General features: G+C 63.9%; 2 protein-coding genes across 2 annotated transcripts in view; one reads left to right on the forward strand and one right to left on the reverse strand.

Moving 5' to 3' along the window:
- HMG20B (high mobility group 20B) overlaps nucleotides 1–6527 on the reverse strand; it is a 149005-nt gene extending 142478 nt beyond the window's left edge. Inside the window, exon 1 of the mRNA XM_075524360.1 lies at nucleotides 6523–6527. The gene's annotated coding sequence lies outside the window, so the exon portion shown is untranslated. The remainder of the gene's footprint in view (nucleotides 1–6522) is intronic.
- The window catches only part of UNC13A (unc-13 homolog A), a 36512-nt gene that overhangs the window by 5805 nt on the left and 17787 nt on the right, over nucleotides 1–12920 (forward strand). Inside the window, exons 6-19 of the mRNA XM_075524365.1 lie at nucleotides 157–230; nucleotides 324–378; nucleotides 1251–1286; nucleotides 1805–2015; nucleotides 4152–4748; nucleotides 6362–6455; nucleotides 7568–7617; nucleotides 8503–8581; nucleotides 10234–10305; nucleotides 10623–10842; nucleotides 11090–11317; nucleotides 11565–11706; nucleotides 12108–12277; nucleotides 12741–12856. Of these exons, the coding sequence (XP_075380480.1) occupies nucleotides 157–230; nucleotides 324–378; nucleotides 1251–1286; nucleotides 1805–2015; nucleotides 4152–4748; nucleotides 6362–6455; nucleotides 7568–7617; nucleotides 8503–8581; nucleotides 10234–10305; nucleotides 10623–10842; nucleotides 11090–11317; nucleotides 11565–11706; nucleotides 12108–12277; nucleotides 12741–12856 (2144 nt within the window). The remainder of the gene's footprint in view (nucleotides 1–156; nucleotides 231–323; nucleotides 379–1250; nucleotides 1287–1804; nucleotides 2016–4151; nucleotides 4749–6361; nucleotides 6456–7567; nucleotides 7618–8502; nucleotides 8582–10233; nucleotides 10306–10622; nucleotides 10843–11089; nucleotides 11318–11564; nucleotides 11707–12107; nucleotides 12278–12740; nucleotides 12857–12920) is intronic.

Below are 12920 nucleotides of genomic sequence, written 5' to 3' on the forward strand. Positions count from 1 at the left end.
ACCCCAGGACTGGGGTGCCTCCTTCCTTGCCCCCAGCCCCAGGGATGCTCATGGGGCTCAGGGTTGGGGCTGGCGGTCTGATCCTGTAGCCCCAAAAGCTGGGGGGCTGTTTTGGGCGGGGGGTCTGTGCACCAGTCAGAGTCTTTGCCCTTGCAGATATCCCCGAGGAGGAGGCCAGGTATTGGGCCAAGAAGCTGGAGCAGCTCAATGCCATGCGGGACCAGGACGATGTAAGTCAGTGCAGCGTCAGGCCCGGGGTGAGGGCTGGGCAGGGAGCGGCAGTGCTGCGAGCAGGCAGCCCTCACCGGCCTGTCTCTCCCCAGTATGCCTTCCAGGAGGAGCAGGAAAAGCCTCTGCCCGTTCACAGCTCCCAGTGCTGTAAGTGCTGCCCTGTCCCTGCCCCACTGTGGGACCCCCCCCACCGCCCTGTCCTCCCAGCTCCCTGCACCAGGGATGCACGGGAGCGGGGTCCCTGCCTGCCTCGGGGCGCTGGACCCCAACCCAAGTGGGGCCCAATCTCACCCCACACCCTGTCCCCGTCCCTGTTCCCATCCTCCCTCCCATGTCTGCTGGTGTTTCTTTGCTGTCTCCCGGCCCCACCGTGTGTGAGCCCTCCTGTGGGGCTGAGCCGAAAGGGAGAGGGGTGTGGGGGGGCACGGCAATGGGGCTGGTAAGGATGGTCCCCTGGGGAGCCTGGGCGAGGGGCAGCGAGGCTGGCGAGGGGGCTGCTTGGTGACGGCACTGGTAGAGGGGTCTGGGGGATTTGGGGTGGCAGCTTGGTTTGTCCCAACCCGTGCCTCAGTTTCCCCTTCTGTAATCACGCCAGGGCCACGCACAGCCCGGCACTGTCCCAAGCACAGCTCAGTGCCTCTGTGCCCAGCCTCAGGCCCTGTCCCCTGTGCAGTTCAGTGCCACCATGCCTAGCCATACCAGTGTCCCCACCCCGGCTTGGTGTCACCATGCCCAGGCCCAGGCACTGTCCCCAGTGCACTTCAGTGCCACCGTGCCCATCCCTAGGCCCCATCCCCGTCCTGCCTTGGTACTGCATTTCCCAGCCCCAGTCCCTGTCCCTGTCCCCTTACGGCTCAATGTGCCCCATCCTGGGCGCTGTCCCCAGCCCATCTCAGGGCACTGTCCCCAGCCCAGCTTGGTGCCACTGTGCCTGGGAGATGCTGGTTCCTCCCAGCCAGCTCCTGCTGCTGTCCCGGAGCTGCCTCCTTCCTTATTGTCTCTGCCCCTTTTTTTTGTAGGCAACTGGAATTATTTTGGCTGGGGAGAACAGCAGAGTAAGTATCCTCCTCTCCTCCCAGCCTGGTGGTCCCCAACGCATCCCCCTTTGCCGTGCCGTAGCCTGGCCCGGGGCTCAGGGGACCTGGAGCTCAGGTCCAGCCTGTGGCCTCGCGCTGTGGCTCTGTGCTGGGGGAGGACGGAGGCACCGAGCGCCCTGTCCTGGGCAGGGCTGTCCCTCGGGGTGCCCCGGTGGCAAAGAGCAGCTCGGGCTTTGCCTCTGTGGTGGGACATCGGTGGGGCAGAGGGAGGGTCCCCACACCCTGTCCTCCTCTTCCCTCCTTCTGTATATCCCATTTCCCCCCTCCACCCTCCCCTTGTCCCCCAAAACCCCTTTCTGCAGAGGGGAACATGTGCAGCTTGCCCCTCGCCCCTTCCTGGGTCTGTCTCCCCAGCACGGTCCCACAGCGGTGGTGACGGTAGCGGGGCTGTGCCGGGCACGGGGCAGATTTGGGACATCCCTGGCTGCAACAGCCACGGGGCTGTCCCCTGTCCCACTCACCGTGGCCCCTTGCAGACGATGACCCCGACAGCATGGTGGATGACCGGGACAGCGATTACCGCAGCGAGACCAGCAACAGCATCCCGCCGCCATACTACACCACCTCCCAGCCCAACGCCTCCGTCCACCAGTACCCCATGAGGCACCAGCAGCAGAGCTCCCGCGACTCCTACACCGACTCCATGCAGAGCTACGAGATGGACTACTCAGACCAACGTCCCATCAGGTAGCGTCGGCGCAGCCAGCTCCCCCCCAGGACCTGCTCTCTCAATCCCCCTCCGCAGGTGGCAGAGGCCAGTGGGTCCCCGGGGTGACGCCAGGGACGGCGCTCCCAGGGCGGTGGGTGACAGAGGGAAGGATGCTGAGGCGAGGAAGAGGGGGATGGTGCCAGCCCCAGGCCTTTCCTTCTCACTGGAAAGTTGTCAAGCGCTTTTGGGTCACCGCCCGCCTCTGTCCTCGCTGGGCTTCGGGACCCCCGAGCCCCGGCTGTCCTTGCTGGGAGCTGAGCTAGTGGGGTGTGGCCTGGCTGGGGATGCAGACGTGGCTGTAGGCAGAGCCGCAGGCAGGGACGCCTGCCCGGCGCTTTGTCCCCGCGGTCGCAGCACGGCCCAGTTCCTCGCCAGCATCCGGCCCGAGGTGCCAGCCCCGTCCACCAGGACGGAACCTCCCTGCCGGCATCCCCACGGCAGCCGGGGATGCCGGGTTGCGGCGGGTGGCGGCGGCGCGGCACCCGGAACCTTGCTGATCATCTTCCTCTCCTCCCCGGCAGACGCTATGGTAGCGTAGACTCTGCCGCAAACGGACGCAGCGACGCTGAGTCCGCTTCCGAGTCGAGCAGGCGGACCAGCCGCCAGCCTTCCCTTGAGAGCAGGCGGTCCCTAGACCTATCGGATAGGTGGGTCGCTACCTCGTCGCGTGCTGTGTGCCGTCGCAGAGTGCTGTGGTCGGTCCTTGCAGCCATGGTGAGGCCAACACCAGTCCCGGCAAGGGCGGCCTCGTGCCGCTGCGGGGTCCCCCTCTCCCCGCCCCGGACCGCCTTGTGCAGAGGAGCAGCGTTGGGGTGCTCCAGGCGTCTCTGGGCCCTGTGGCGTCCTTTCTTGCTGCTGCACCCCAGTTCATGGCGGCAACGCCCCGGCATCCTGGTCCTGCTCACCGGCACAGCGACTGGCTGGCAGCACCGCTGCCTGTCCCCATCGTGCCAGCGGGTATGGGAGCTGGGGCCTCAGGGACTCAAATGCCACCCTCCGTTTCTGGTCACCTCCCAGGGAGCACCTGGCTGGGCAAAAGCCTCGCGCAGCGATTTGGGACCCTCACGATGTGCCAAGGGCCCCTCTCCCAGCCCTGGCCAGGATCGGGCCGGGGAGGCGAGGGGTTTCCAGGCACGAGACGTGTCTCCTGCACCCCTGTGCCCCAAGTCCCCCTTCCCAAGGTACCTGGACGATGCCAGTACCCCTCCCTGCTGGGACCAGCCCGGGCGTACCAGAGCACCCTCCTCCCTGCGGTGTCCCCTGGCTCCCCGCTGCCTGGCCCAGCCACTCCGGGCCCAGGGCTCTGCCCGTCCCGTCCCCTTGTCCCCTTCCCCCTTGCCCACCCCCGAGCCCTGGTTGCCGGTGCTGGAGACGTGGTGTCGGCCTCTTCCTAGGCATGTCCCTGTCCTGTCTGCATGTTTGCTTATGTGAGCCTCTCCCCACGGAGCCCTGCGGCCGCCCCGTCCCCGGCAGCCTCCCGGGACACGGGGATCCCCTCTGCGCCGCTGCCCCAGGTGCAGGCGGCTGTGAGAGGGGGGGCTGGAAGGGCCAGGGGGGCAGATGGGGCGGTGGGAAGGGGTCTGGCCTGGCAGGAAGAGTGGAGGTGTAGGGGTGACGTGGGTAGGGGTGATGCGGTTAAGGGGAGTGATGGGGATGTTCCTGGAGGGGGGTGCCTGGGAGGTCTACAGGGCGCGCTGGGATGTCAGGGTAGAGGTGGGGTGACAGAGCCGCGGGATGGGGGCAGGACGGGGCGTCTGGCAGAAGCAGGAGGCAGGATCTGGCTGGGGGTGCTGCCTGGCTGCGCTCTGCCCCCACCCCTGGGACGGGCGAGCCGAGGGGACAGACGCCGTCCCCCACGTCCCCACGGTCAGCCCAGGCACGGGCAGGAAGGTCAGACCCCTGAGAGTGCCCCAGCCTGGGGGGATAGTCCCAGCCCACGGAGTGTCCTGGGTCCGTGCCTTCGGCTCTGAGGACGAGGAGCCCAGTACTCACCGGGGGCTGTGCCCCGGGGGGAGCCGCGCATCCTCCCACCCGCGGTGCAGGGACCCTGCGGCTCTGGCTGGGGTGGCACGGACCCACGGGAGCCCTGTCCTTGTCTCCCCTCGGCCCCGCAGCCCCACAGGGAGCAGCCGCTACGCCTCGTCGGCCGAGCTGAGCCAGGGCAGCTCCCAGCTGAGCGAGGACTTCGAGAACGAGAGCCTGCGGGACTCGGAGCTGGATGAGCGCGACGGCGACTCCTACCACTCCTGCCACAGCTCCGTCAGCTACCGCAAGGACTCGCCCCGCTGGGAGGAGGAGGACGATGACCTCTATCTGGAGGAGGAGGAAGAGGAGGAGGAAGAGTTCAATGAGGACTACAGTGAGAACGAGGAAGGCTACCCCAAGGAGGAGGAGGAGGAGGAGGACCTGCAGGACCAGGGCACCTACAAACCCCCCGAGCACGATGCCTACCCCCCACTGCAGAAACCCCCTGGGCAGCAGCAGCAACAGGTCCCACAGCAGCAGCAGCAACCGCAGCAACCCCAGCTGGTCCCACAGCTGAAGCCGCAGCAGCAGGAGAGGAAGGAGGAGAGGACAGAGGAGAGGACCGAGGAGAAGGACACCTCTGCCCCCCAGGAAACCCCAGAGGCCCTCCAGGCCCAGCGGGGAGCCGAGGAAGCTCCCCTGCAAGAGGCGGCCCCCGAGCCCGAGCCCCCGAAACCGGCTGAGAGGTAGGAGGGAGGTGTTGACCTGTAGCGTCCTTGGGATGGCACTGTGCGTGGTGACACTCAGGGTGCTCTGGAGGTGGCCTGGGGCTGGGGCTGGTGCTGCTGGTGCCCAGGGGCAGCGCCAGGGACCTCCTGTGGTGTCTGGGGCTTCTCCAGGTGCCTGAGGCATCGAGGTGGGGGAAGCCCACCTTGTGCCACCCAGGCGAGGAGCAGCCCCCTCGGCCACGCTGCCCTGGCCCAGCCACCAGTGCCATGCTAAGCGGGGGCAGAGCTGAAGGCGTTTGAGATCCTGCCAGGGCTACCAGGGGTGCAGGTTTATAACCTGGGACAAACCTGGGGATGGGGGAGGTGGGGGCTTGGGGCTGCGATTCCTCTCCTCTGGCTCAAGCTATTGGCTCCCTGGATGGAGGGAGTACCCCGGAGCTCGGCACGGTCAGAGGAGGAAATTTCCTTCATGGGAGTCAATCCTCTCCCTAGGCCACTGGTAAAAGCTCATCCGTGGCCTCCTGTGCTGTACAGATGAATTATTTGGTGGCCAGGTCCCTGGTACAGCACATGAATAATTCGTATATCGGTCTCTGCCTTTAGTTATTGAACACGTCCATTTTTCCATGGTTTGGTGAGCACCACTGCTCTGCGCAGAGGGGAAGTGTGATGGGCTTTTTTTGTCTTTTATTTAGTTTAAATTATAGACCAGAGCTGGGGAATCTCTAATTTAAAAGAATGTGTAATGAGCTTTTTTTAAAAAAATACGTATTTAGGCCCAAGGGTTATCTAGAGTCCTGGCAAAGGTGGCCTTGGTTCATGTCTGCCTGCGGTGCCTGTTCTCTGGACAGGGGGCTTGGGGGTCCCACGCTGGGCACTGGGGACCCCAGATTAGCACTGAGGACCCCAGATTAGCGCTGGGGACCCCAGATTAGTGCTGGGGACCACATATTAGCCCAGGCAAGGCCCCACAGGGCCAGTTTGGGCAGCTTCATCTCCCAAGATCCCCATGGCCTCATCCCAGCGCGCTTCTGGGCACCCATCTCCAGTGTCACGTCACACCAGGCCCTCCAGGAGGCTGGGGTGTTTGGAGGATTTCTTTTCCTTTCCTTGATTTTCTTGATTTTGCAAGAGAGGAGAAGAAAACCCACAACAACCAGCATGTCCAGGCTGGCAGGTCCCCCTGGGCTCAGAGCCACTGGGGTGTTGGGAGCTCTTAACCCCGGGGAGGTGCCAGCGTGGTGGGAACTGGCCAGAGAACGTCCTGCTGGGGAGATGAGGGGTGAAAGGTGTTTAATCCACGTGCCTGTGGCACCAGCAGTCCCCTGACCCTTTGCTCCTGGAGGGATTCCCTCCGTGTCGCCTGGGTGCCCGGGGCAGAGTCTCCCAAGGGAGGGGGAACTCCTGGCTTCTCCCCATCGCTCTGCCTTGACTGTGCTGCCCTTTGCAGCGGGACTTGCTACATTTTTAGAGCCCTTCTGGGTAGCAACAGGGGGGTTTTGCCATGGTCACGCTGGCTCAAGGCCCATCAGGATCCCTAAATTGCAGCCTCAGTCCTGCCCGGGGTGTGGGGGCCGACTCCCTCTCCCCAGTGCCGTGCTGGGAGGTGAGCAAGGTGTGTGTGCTTGCAGGGAGCAGACAGAGGTGGAGGTGCAGGACCCCAAAGCACGAGCCAAAGCCAACTGGCTGAGAGCCTTCAACAAGGTCTGCATGCAGCTGCAGGAGGTGAGCAACCCCGGCGGCCGCCTGCCGCTGGGCCCCAGTGCTGGCCACGTGCTGGGCTGGGGGCACGGCCCCTTCCCGTGCCCGGGCATCTTCCAGACACGTCCACTCCCCGATCCCACGGACATCCCACACCCTGAGGGCAGTGGGGACCTGGGGGGCCCTAACAGTGGTGGCCCCGCAACCCCATTCACGCCAAGTGGGACCCCCATGAGGGGCAGGGAGTGCTGAGGACCTTCCCCCGGTGTGTGCTGCATGCGGTGTGCTGGTGCGAGCCCCTCTGCCCTCTCCCCTGTATTGAGTTGACAATTTTTTGTTCTGTTTTTAGACTCCATCCTCCATCTTTTCTTTTTGTTTTGGCTCTGGATTCGCCCCCTGGGGCTTCGATCCCCCTCCCCACCGCTTCTCTTTTCAGTTGTCCACCACCATGGCCCTTGCGCCCGCGTCTCCCCTTCCTGCAGGGAAGGGGTGTAGCCTGCCTGCAGGTAAGCATGTCCAAGGGGAACAACCCAGCAAGGTGTGTGCCTTCCCTGTGTGTGTGTGTGTGTGTGTGTGTGTGCAGGGATTGCCCCATGAGGGAGGTATAATTGGCTCTTTCCTCCCTTCTCCCCCCAAATAATCCCCTCTCTGCAAGGGAGGTGGCACTGCGGGATGGTCCCTGCACACACCCCGTCCCCGGTGTGCTCTGGCTTTTCCCCGCACTTCTCTCCAACTGGCTGCGGGTCCGTGTGGACCTGCTGAGCCTTTCCAACGATGCTTCTCCAGTACCCCAAACCCTGAATTTTTGCACGGTGCAGCCATCCCCACTGCTTTGCCAGCCTGAGCCCCTCTGCTGAAGCCTGCCCACTGCTTGCCCAGCTCAGCCTCTTGAAGATACTTTATTCCCAGAGTATCTGGGAAAATATTCCCAGATACTTTATTCTTTGTTGGAAAGAGCCCCGTCATTTTAGGAACACGCTTTTCTCCGCCCAACCTGTAAACCCTTTACATGTTTCCCCAGTGCTGCGGGTGCCGGCTGGGCGCTCAGCTGCCAACAGCGCCGAGCCCCAGGGAGGGCTGCCGTGTGCGCCGGGGGCTCAGCGCTGTGCCCGTGACGGCCGCTCTGTGTCTTGCAGGCCCGCGGGGAAGGCGATGGAGAAGCTAAATCCTTGTGGTTCAAAGGCGGGTAAGTATGGGGGGAAGCTGGTACTTTCTGCCCCCTGGGGTCTCGCGGGCTGCTCTCCCCTCCTCGTTAGGATGTGATCAATGAGCTTGTCGGGGGGCTGGCGTGGGGAAGCGTTGCCGAGCTGTGGGCACGCGGGCGGCCAGATGAATGCTGGTCGCTCGGTGCTTTTGGAGGAGCCAGCAGAGATGCCACCGCTCCGTGTCCCCGAGAGCCGCTGCCGAGGGGGAGAGCGAGGAGGTGAGTGGGTTGGGCTGGGACCGAGCTGGGGTGGCAGCTCCCACTTCTCTCCTGCCATCTGGGGCTCGAGTGGTGCCACGGGGAACCCTGAACCTCTCACCCGGATGGGCCGCGGGTCTCGCCCCCGTCTCGCCCTCACAGGCGGCCCTGCCGCTGGCCCAGGCAGAACCTGGCAGGTTTCCTTGAGAACCCACCAGATCACGCCGGGGTTTTCTTGGGGACGGGGCTGGAGGCTGCGAAGTGGCACTTCTGCCCGAGCCGCGCTGCCTCGGTTTCTCTCGCAGCAGAATGGCTCCGTGCTCACCTTCGGTGTCCCAGAGGGAAACCACGCTGCAAAGCCAAAGCTAACTAAGCCAAATGAGCTATTTTTTTCCCGCGATTCACTGTCACACCACTGAAGCAAAACATCTTCACGTGGAGAAAATCCCAGTTTTCTGCCAGAATCCCCTTGCCCCCAGTTTTTAGACCCCCAGATCCCTGCCCTGGCCAGGGTGGTGGTGGGGATGGGGGTCCCACAGGTGGGTCCCAGGCCACCCAGGGGTTGCTCTGCAGTCCTGTCCACCACGGCCCGAGTGAACATGGGGCAATAGCAGGGGGCCCCTTCCTGCCTCGGTTTTCCCTTCCCGCTGACTCTCGTCTCTCTTGCAGGCCTGGTGGCGGGCTGATCATTATAGACAGCATGCCGGACATACGCAAGCGAAAACCCATCCCCCTAGTTAGCGATTTGGTGAGGTTCCTCCTAATGCCTTGCACCACACAGCTGCCGGCTTCGCTCCCACTGCACCCCACTGGACTGCGCCGCCCGCCTGCCCCGGCCGGTGCTTGCCGGGCGCCCGTGCCCTGCTCCCCAACTGCCTCTAACATGGCTTGTGTTTTCTGTTTTCTTTTCTCTGGCCTGGCTTGGCCGTCCCTGGCGGCAGGGGGGCCGCAGTAAGGTTTCTGCGCTGCATTAACAGCATGCCCGACATTAAGCCTGGACGCAAATCTCTCCCTCTAGTCAGCGATCTGGTGAGCGCGGTCCGAGGGATTAAAGAGGGAGCACCCTTGGGTGCTGCCAGCCAGCCCTGCCCAGCCTCCTCCAGCCCCGCTGGCGGGGGGTGGGGGTGTCCCAGGCTGTTTTGGGGGTCTCCTGGCCCTGGACCTTGCAGCTGGGGAGCTGTGAGGATGGCACAGCTGGGCTCTCCCCGCCCGAGGGTGCTTCTCTTTAATGGAGCTCCAGGGTCCTGTCCCTACACCAAGCATCAGCCCAAAGCTTCCCGGGGCTGCGTCTGGTTTCCCATTTTTTTTTACCAGTGCTGCGTCCCCGTTCCCTTCCTGTCCCACCTGCCATAGGCTCCCCGCAGCTCAGACCATGCCGGTGCCGGGCAGATGGACCCGTGTACCAGAGGAGGGGTAGCGCTGGCTTTTCTGAGCTGCACAGACGCTATGCTCCTGTCCCCACCATTGTCATGCTGCGCCACTACAGCCCAGTCCCCGTGCTGGGGTCCCATCCAGCCCCTGGGCTGTAATGCACAGGGCCACTCTGCTGTCACCCCCCTGGTGACAAGAGACAGCAATTTTGGAAACCAGACACCCTTTGCACCCAGAATTAGGTGCCCTTCGCCTCCTTCCCCCTCTCTTTACACCTCCCTGCCTCCACTTTGTGCCCTCCCCAGGGTGCCTCCATCCTGTCCCCAACCCGCCTGCCCTCTCCCCTCCCGCTGCTCCCCCCTTGCTGCCCTCACCCCTGTGCCCGTCGCCCCCCAGCCCGCTCGGGCAGCTGCTGATGCTTCTGCACTGTGCTGTGTCAGCGCTGGGGTTTTGGGGTGCTGGGTTGTGGGTGGTGATGGGGTGGGCAGAGTGCGGGGTCAGGCGGGGATGCTGCCTGTCCCTGCTGGGATTTGGCAGGCTGCAGCCAGTGCTGTGGCTTGGGGTGGGAAACCCCCCAGGGACTGGCCTGGCACTGGCTGAGGGGTTGGTGTTGCCCCGATTCCCACTCGTTCCGGGAGGGAAGGGGCCAGGACTTGCTCTGCTGTGAGGGGGCTCGCACTAACGGCCTTTTATTCCCCCCTTGCCGGCCCTGGCTGCCCGCAGGCAATGGTAAGTGCTCCCCACCCCGGTCTCCCCGGGGTCTCAGACACACGTCAAGAGGCTCTGCCCCGTTGGGGCTGAACTGGGAGTGCCGCGGGCTGCTGAACTGGTTCCAGTCCCACTGTACAGCCGGGTGGTGCTTTGCTGCGCTGGCATCAGCGGGAGCTGGGCTGTCCCACTGCCAGCCCATGCAGCCAGCACCCACCCCTGTCTGGGCCCAGTTCCCGTACGGCCACTGGGACCCCAAAGGAGGGCGGGAGGGACACCCCGTGCTCTGCCGGATCTGGGAGCTGTGTTTCTTTCCCACAGTCCCTGGTCCAGTCCAGGAAAGCGGGAATCACGTCCGCGCTGGCCTCGAGCACCCTGAACAATGAGGAGCTGGTAGGTGCTGGGGTTGGCTGGGGTGTGGGGCGGCCATGGTGGGAGGGCTGAGCCCCAGCCGGCCAGGCCAGCAACGGAGACGCGGGGTCCGCGCCACACCAGCATCCTCCTCCGGCGATGCCGAAGCAGCCAGGATGCTCACGGCTGCACCTGGGGATGGTGGTGTTTGTTTGTCCCCTGCCCTGCTTGTCCGCACCCAGCGGTGACATTGCACGTGGCCCAGCACCTGCGGATGGGGTCTCCGTGCCCTGCTGCACGGCTCAGCTGCCGTACGTTGCCTGAGCTTTTCTCCCCCTCTCTCTTCTGTCCTTGCACAGAAAAACCATGTTTACAAGAAGACCCTGCAAGCCTTAGTGTACCCCATCTCCTGCACGACGCCCCACAACTTTGAGGTGTGGACGGCCACCACCCCCACCTACTGCTACGAGTGCGAGGGGCTGCTCTGGGGCATCGCCCGGCAGGGCATGCGCTGCGCCGAGTGTGGCGTCAAGTGTCATGAGAAGTGCCAGGACCTGCTCAATGCCGACTGCCTGCAGAGTAAGGAGCTGTTGCCTGCAGCCTCGTCCCTTCTCACTTTGGAGAGGGAGGAGGGAGCGGCCAGGGGAGAGCTGGACTCCTGCTTTGTGCATGGGGGGAGTGGTGAGCAGGGCAGATCTGTCCTGGGCAGGGTGTAGACCCCTCCAGGTTTGAATTCATTCATGCGTGGTGGGCTTGGGGAGCTCTCGGCTCTCTCCTGGATGCCGCCTGCCCCCCTGCCATGTCACCCGTGGCTCTCCTCTCCCAGGGGCGGCGGAGAAGAGCTCCAAGCATGGAGCGGAGGACCGGACCCAGAATATCATCATGGTGCTCAAGGACCGCATGAAGATCCGGGAGCGCAACAAGCCAGAGATATTTGAGCTGATCCAGGAGGTGTTTGGGGTCACCAAGACCACGCACACGCAGCAGATGAAGGCAGTGAAGCAGAGTGTCCTGGACGGCACCTCCAAATGGTCGGCCAAGATCAGCATCACAGGTAGGCACCGGTTGCGCCTGGCACCGTGTGGCGTGGGGGGCCACGTGGCTGTGCTCCAACCCCCCTCCCGCCCCTCATCCTGCAAAGTGGCTTCAGCCGCTGGGGCTCTGCCGGGGGACACGGGGTGCCTGTTGCGGGGATCTCGGTGTGGCCGTGGCACTGACTCCTCTCTCTGTCTGTTCTCTCTGCTGGGTGTGCCACGCACGTGCCTCGTGTGGATGGGTGTGCGTGCTGTGCTGTGCTGCAGTTGTTTGTGCCCAGGGCCTGCAAGCAAAGGATAAGACGGGTTCCAGTGACCCGTATGTGACTGTCCAGGTTGGAAAGACAAAAAAAAGGACTAAAACTATCTACGGCAATCTCAACCCGGTCTGGGAGGAGAATTTCCATTTGTAAGTTCACCCCCGGCCCTTCTGTTCCCCTTCCTGGCCACTTGCGGTCATGCTGGGCTGTGCTGGCTGTCAGCACATCCCTGCGGGGTCGTGGGGAGCCTCATCCTGCCCCAGCTGAGGGTGGAGGGGGGCTGCTGGGGTCACTGGGAGTGCTGGTTTTGTGCCATGGAGGGTTTGGCTCCCGGTGATGGGGGCTGATCCAAGCTGTGTTGGGGCTGCCTGGGCATGGTGCAGAGCCCTGCCGAGCCCTCCGGGGAGGGTTGGTGCCCCCACATCTGCCGTCTTCCCAAGTTCCTGCCCGGTGCTGGGGTGGTCCCTCTTGTTTAGGGAAAGAGAGGCTGTGGAGAGGCTGGGAAGGTTTCCCTGCTCATCCCAGGGCTTGCCCCTTCTCGCCTCCCCAGCGAGTGCCATAACTCCTCCGACCGCATCAAGGTCCGCGTCTGGGACGAAGATGACGACATCAAGTCCCGTGTCAAGCAGCGCTTCAAGAGGGAGTCTGACGACTTCCTGGGCCAGACAATCATCGAGGTCCGGACCCTGAGCGGGGAGATGGACGTCTGGTACAACCTCGGTAACCGGCTGCCCCGGCATGGCCTGCTCGGACTGGGACCCCCGGCCCTGTGCTCCTGGGGGGACGTGCTGCCAGCCCTGGCGTGAAGGCTATTTCAACATATTAGTATAGGGTCTGCTGTTAAAACCACTTAATATCAAAAGCCATTGGGATCAAGTGTTTTCCCAGGGTCATTCTCAAAACCTTTTGCCAGGAGGTCTGGAGCACTGGCTGGCTGCACAAGGGAAACTGAGGCACGGAGAGGCCACATCTCTGTAGTGCCTGGAGATATGGCCAAATCCCTCTCTGCAGTGCCTTGGTTGCATTGTACCCTGGCCTGGCTGCACCCGGTGCTGGGCGTCCCCCTGGCCCTGGCCCCAGGAGTCCCTCCGTGCTGGAGCCGTCTGCCCCTCTTTGGGGCCAGGAGCGAGCAGAGTTGCTCTGGGGAAGCTCATGTCTTGTCCCCTTCCCTGTACTCCTGCAGACAAGCGGACAGACAAGTCGGCCGTGTCGGGAGCCATCCGGCTGCACATCAGTGTGGAGATCAAAGGCGAGGAGAAGGTGGCTCCTTACCACATACAGTACACCTGCCTGCATGAGGTGAGCAGCCTCGGCAGGCGCAGGCGCGCGGCCCCCACCCCAGCGATGCCACCGTGCCACCACC

The sequence above is a fragment of the Mycteria americana genome, chromosome 24 (assembly GCF_035582795.1).
Source record: "Mycteria americana isolate JAX WOST 10 ecotype Jacksonville Zoo and Gardens chromosome 24, USCA_MyAme_1.0, whole genome shotgun sequence".
Classification (NCBI taxonomy): Eukaryota; Metazoa; Chordata; class Aves; order Ciconiiformes; family Ciconiidae; genus Mycteria; species Mycteria americana.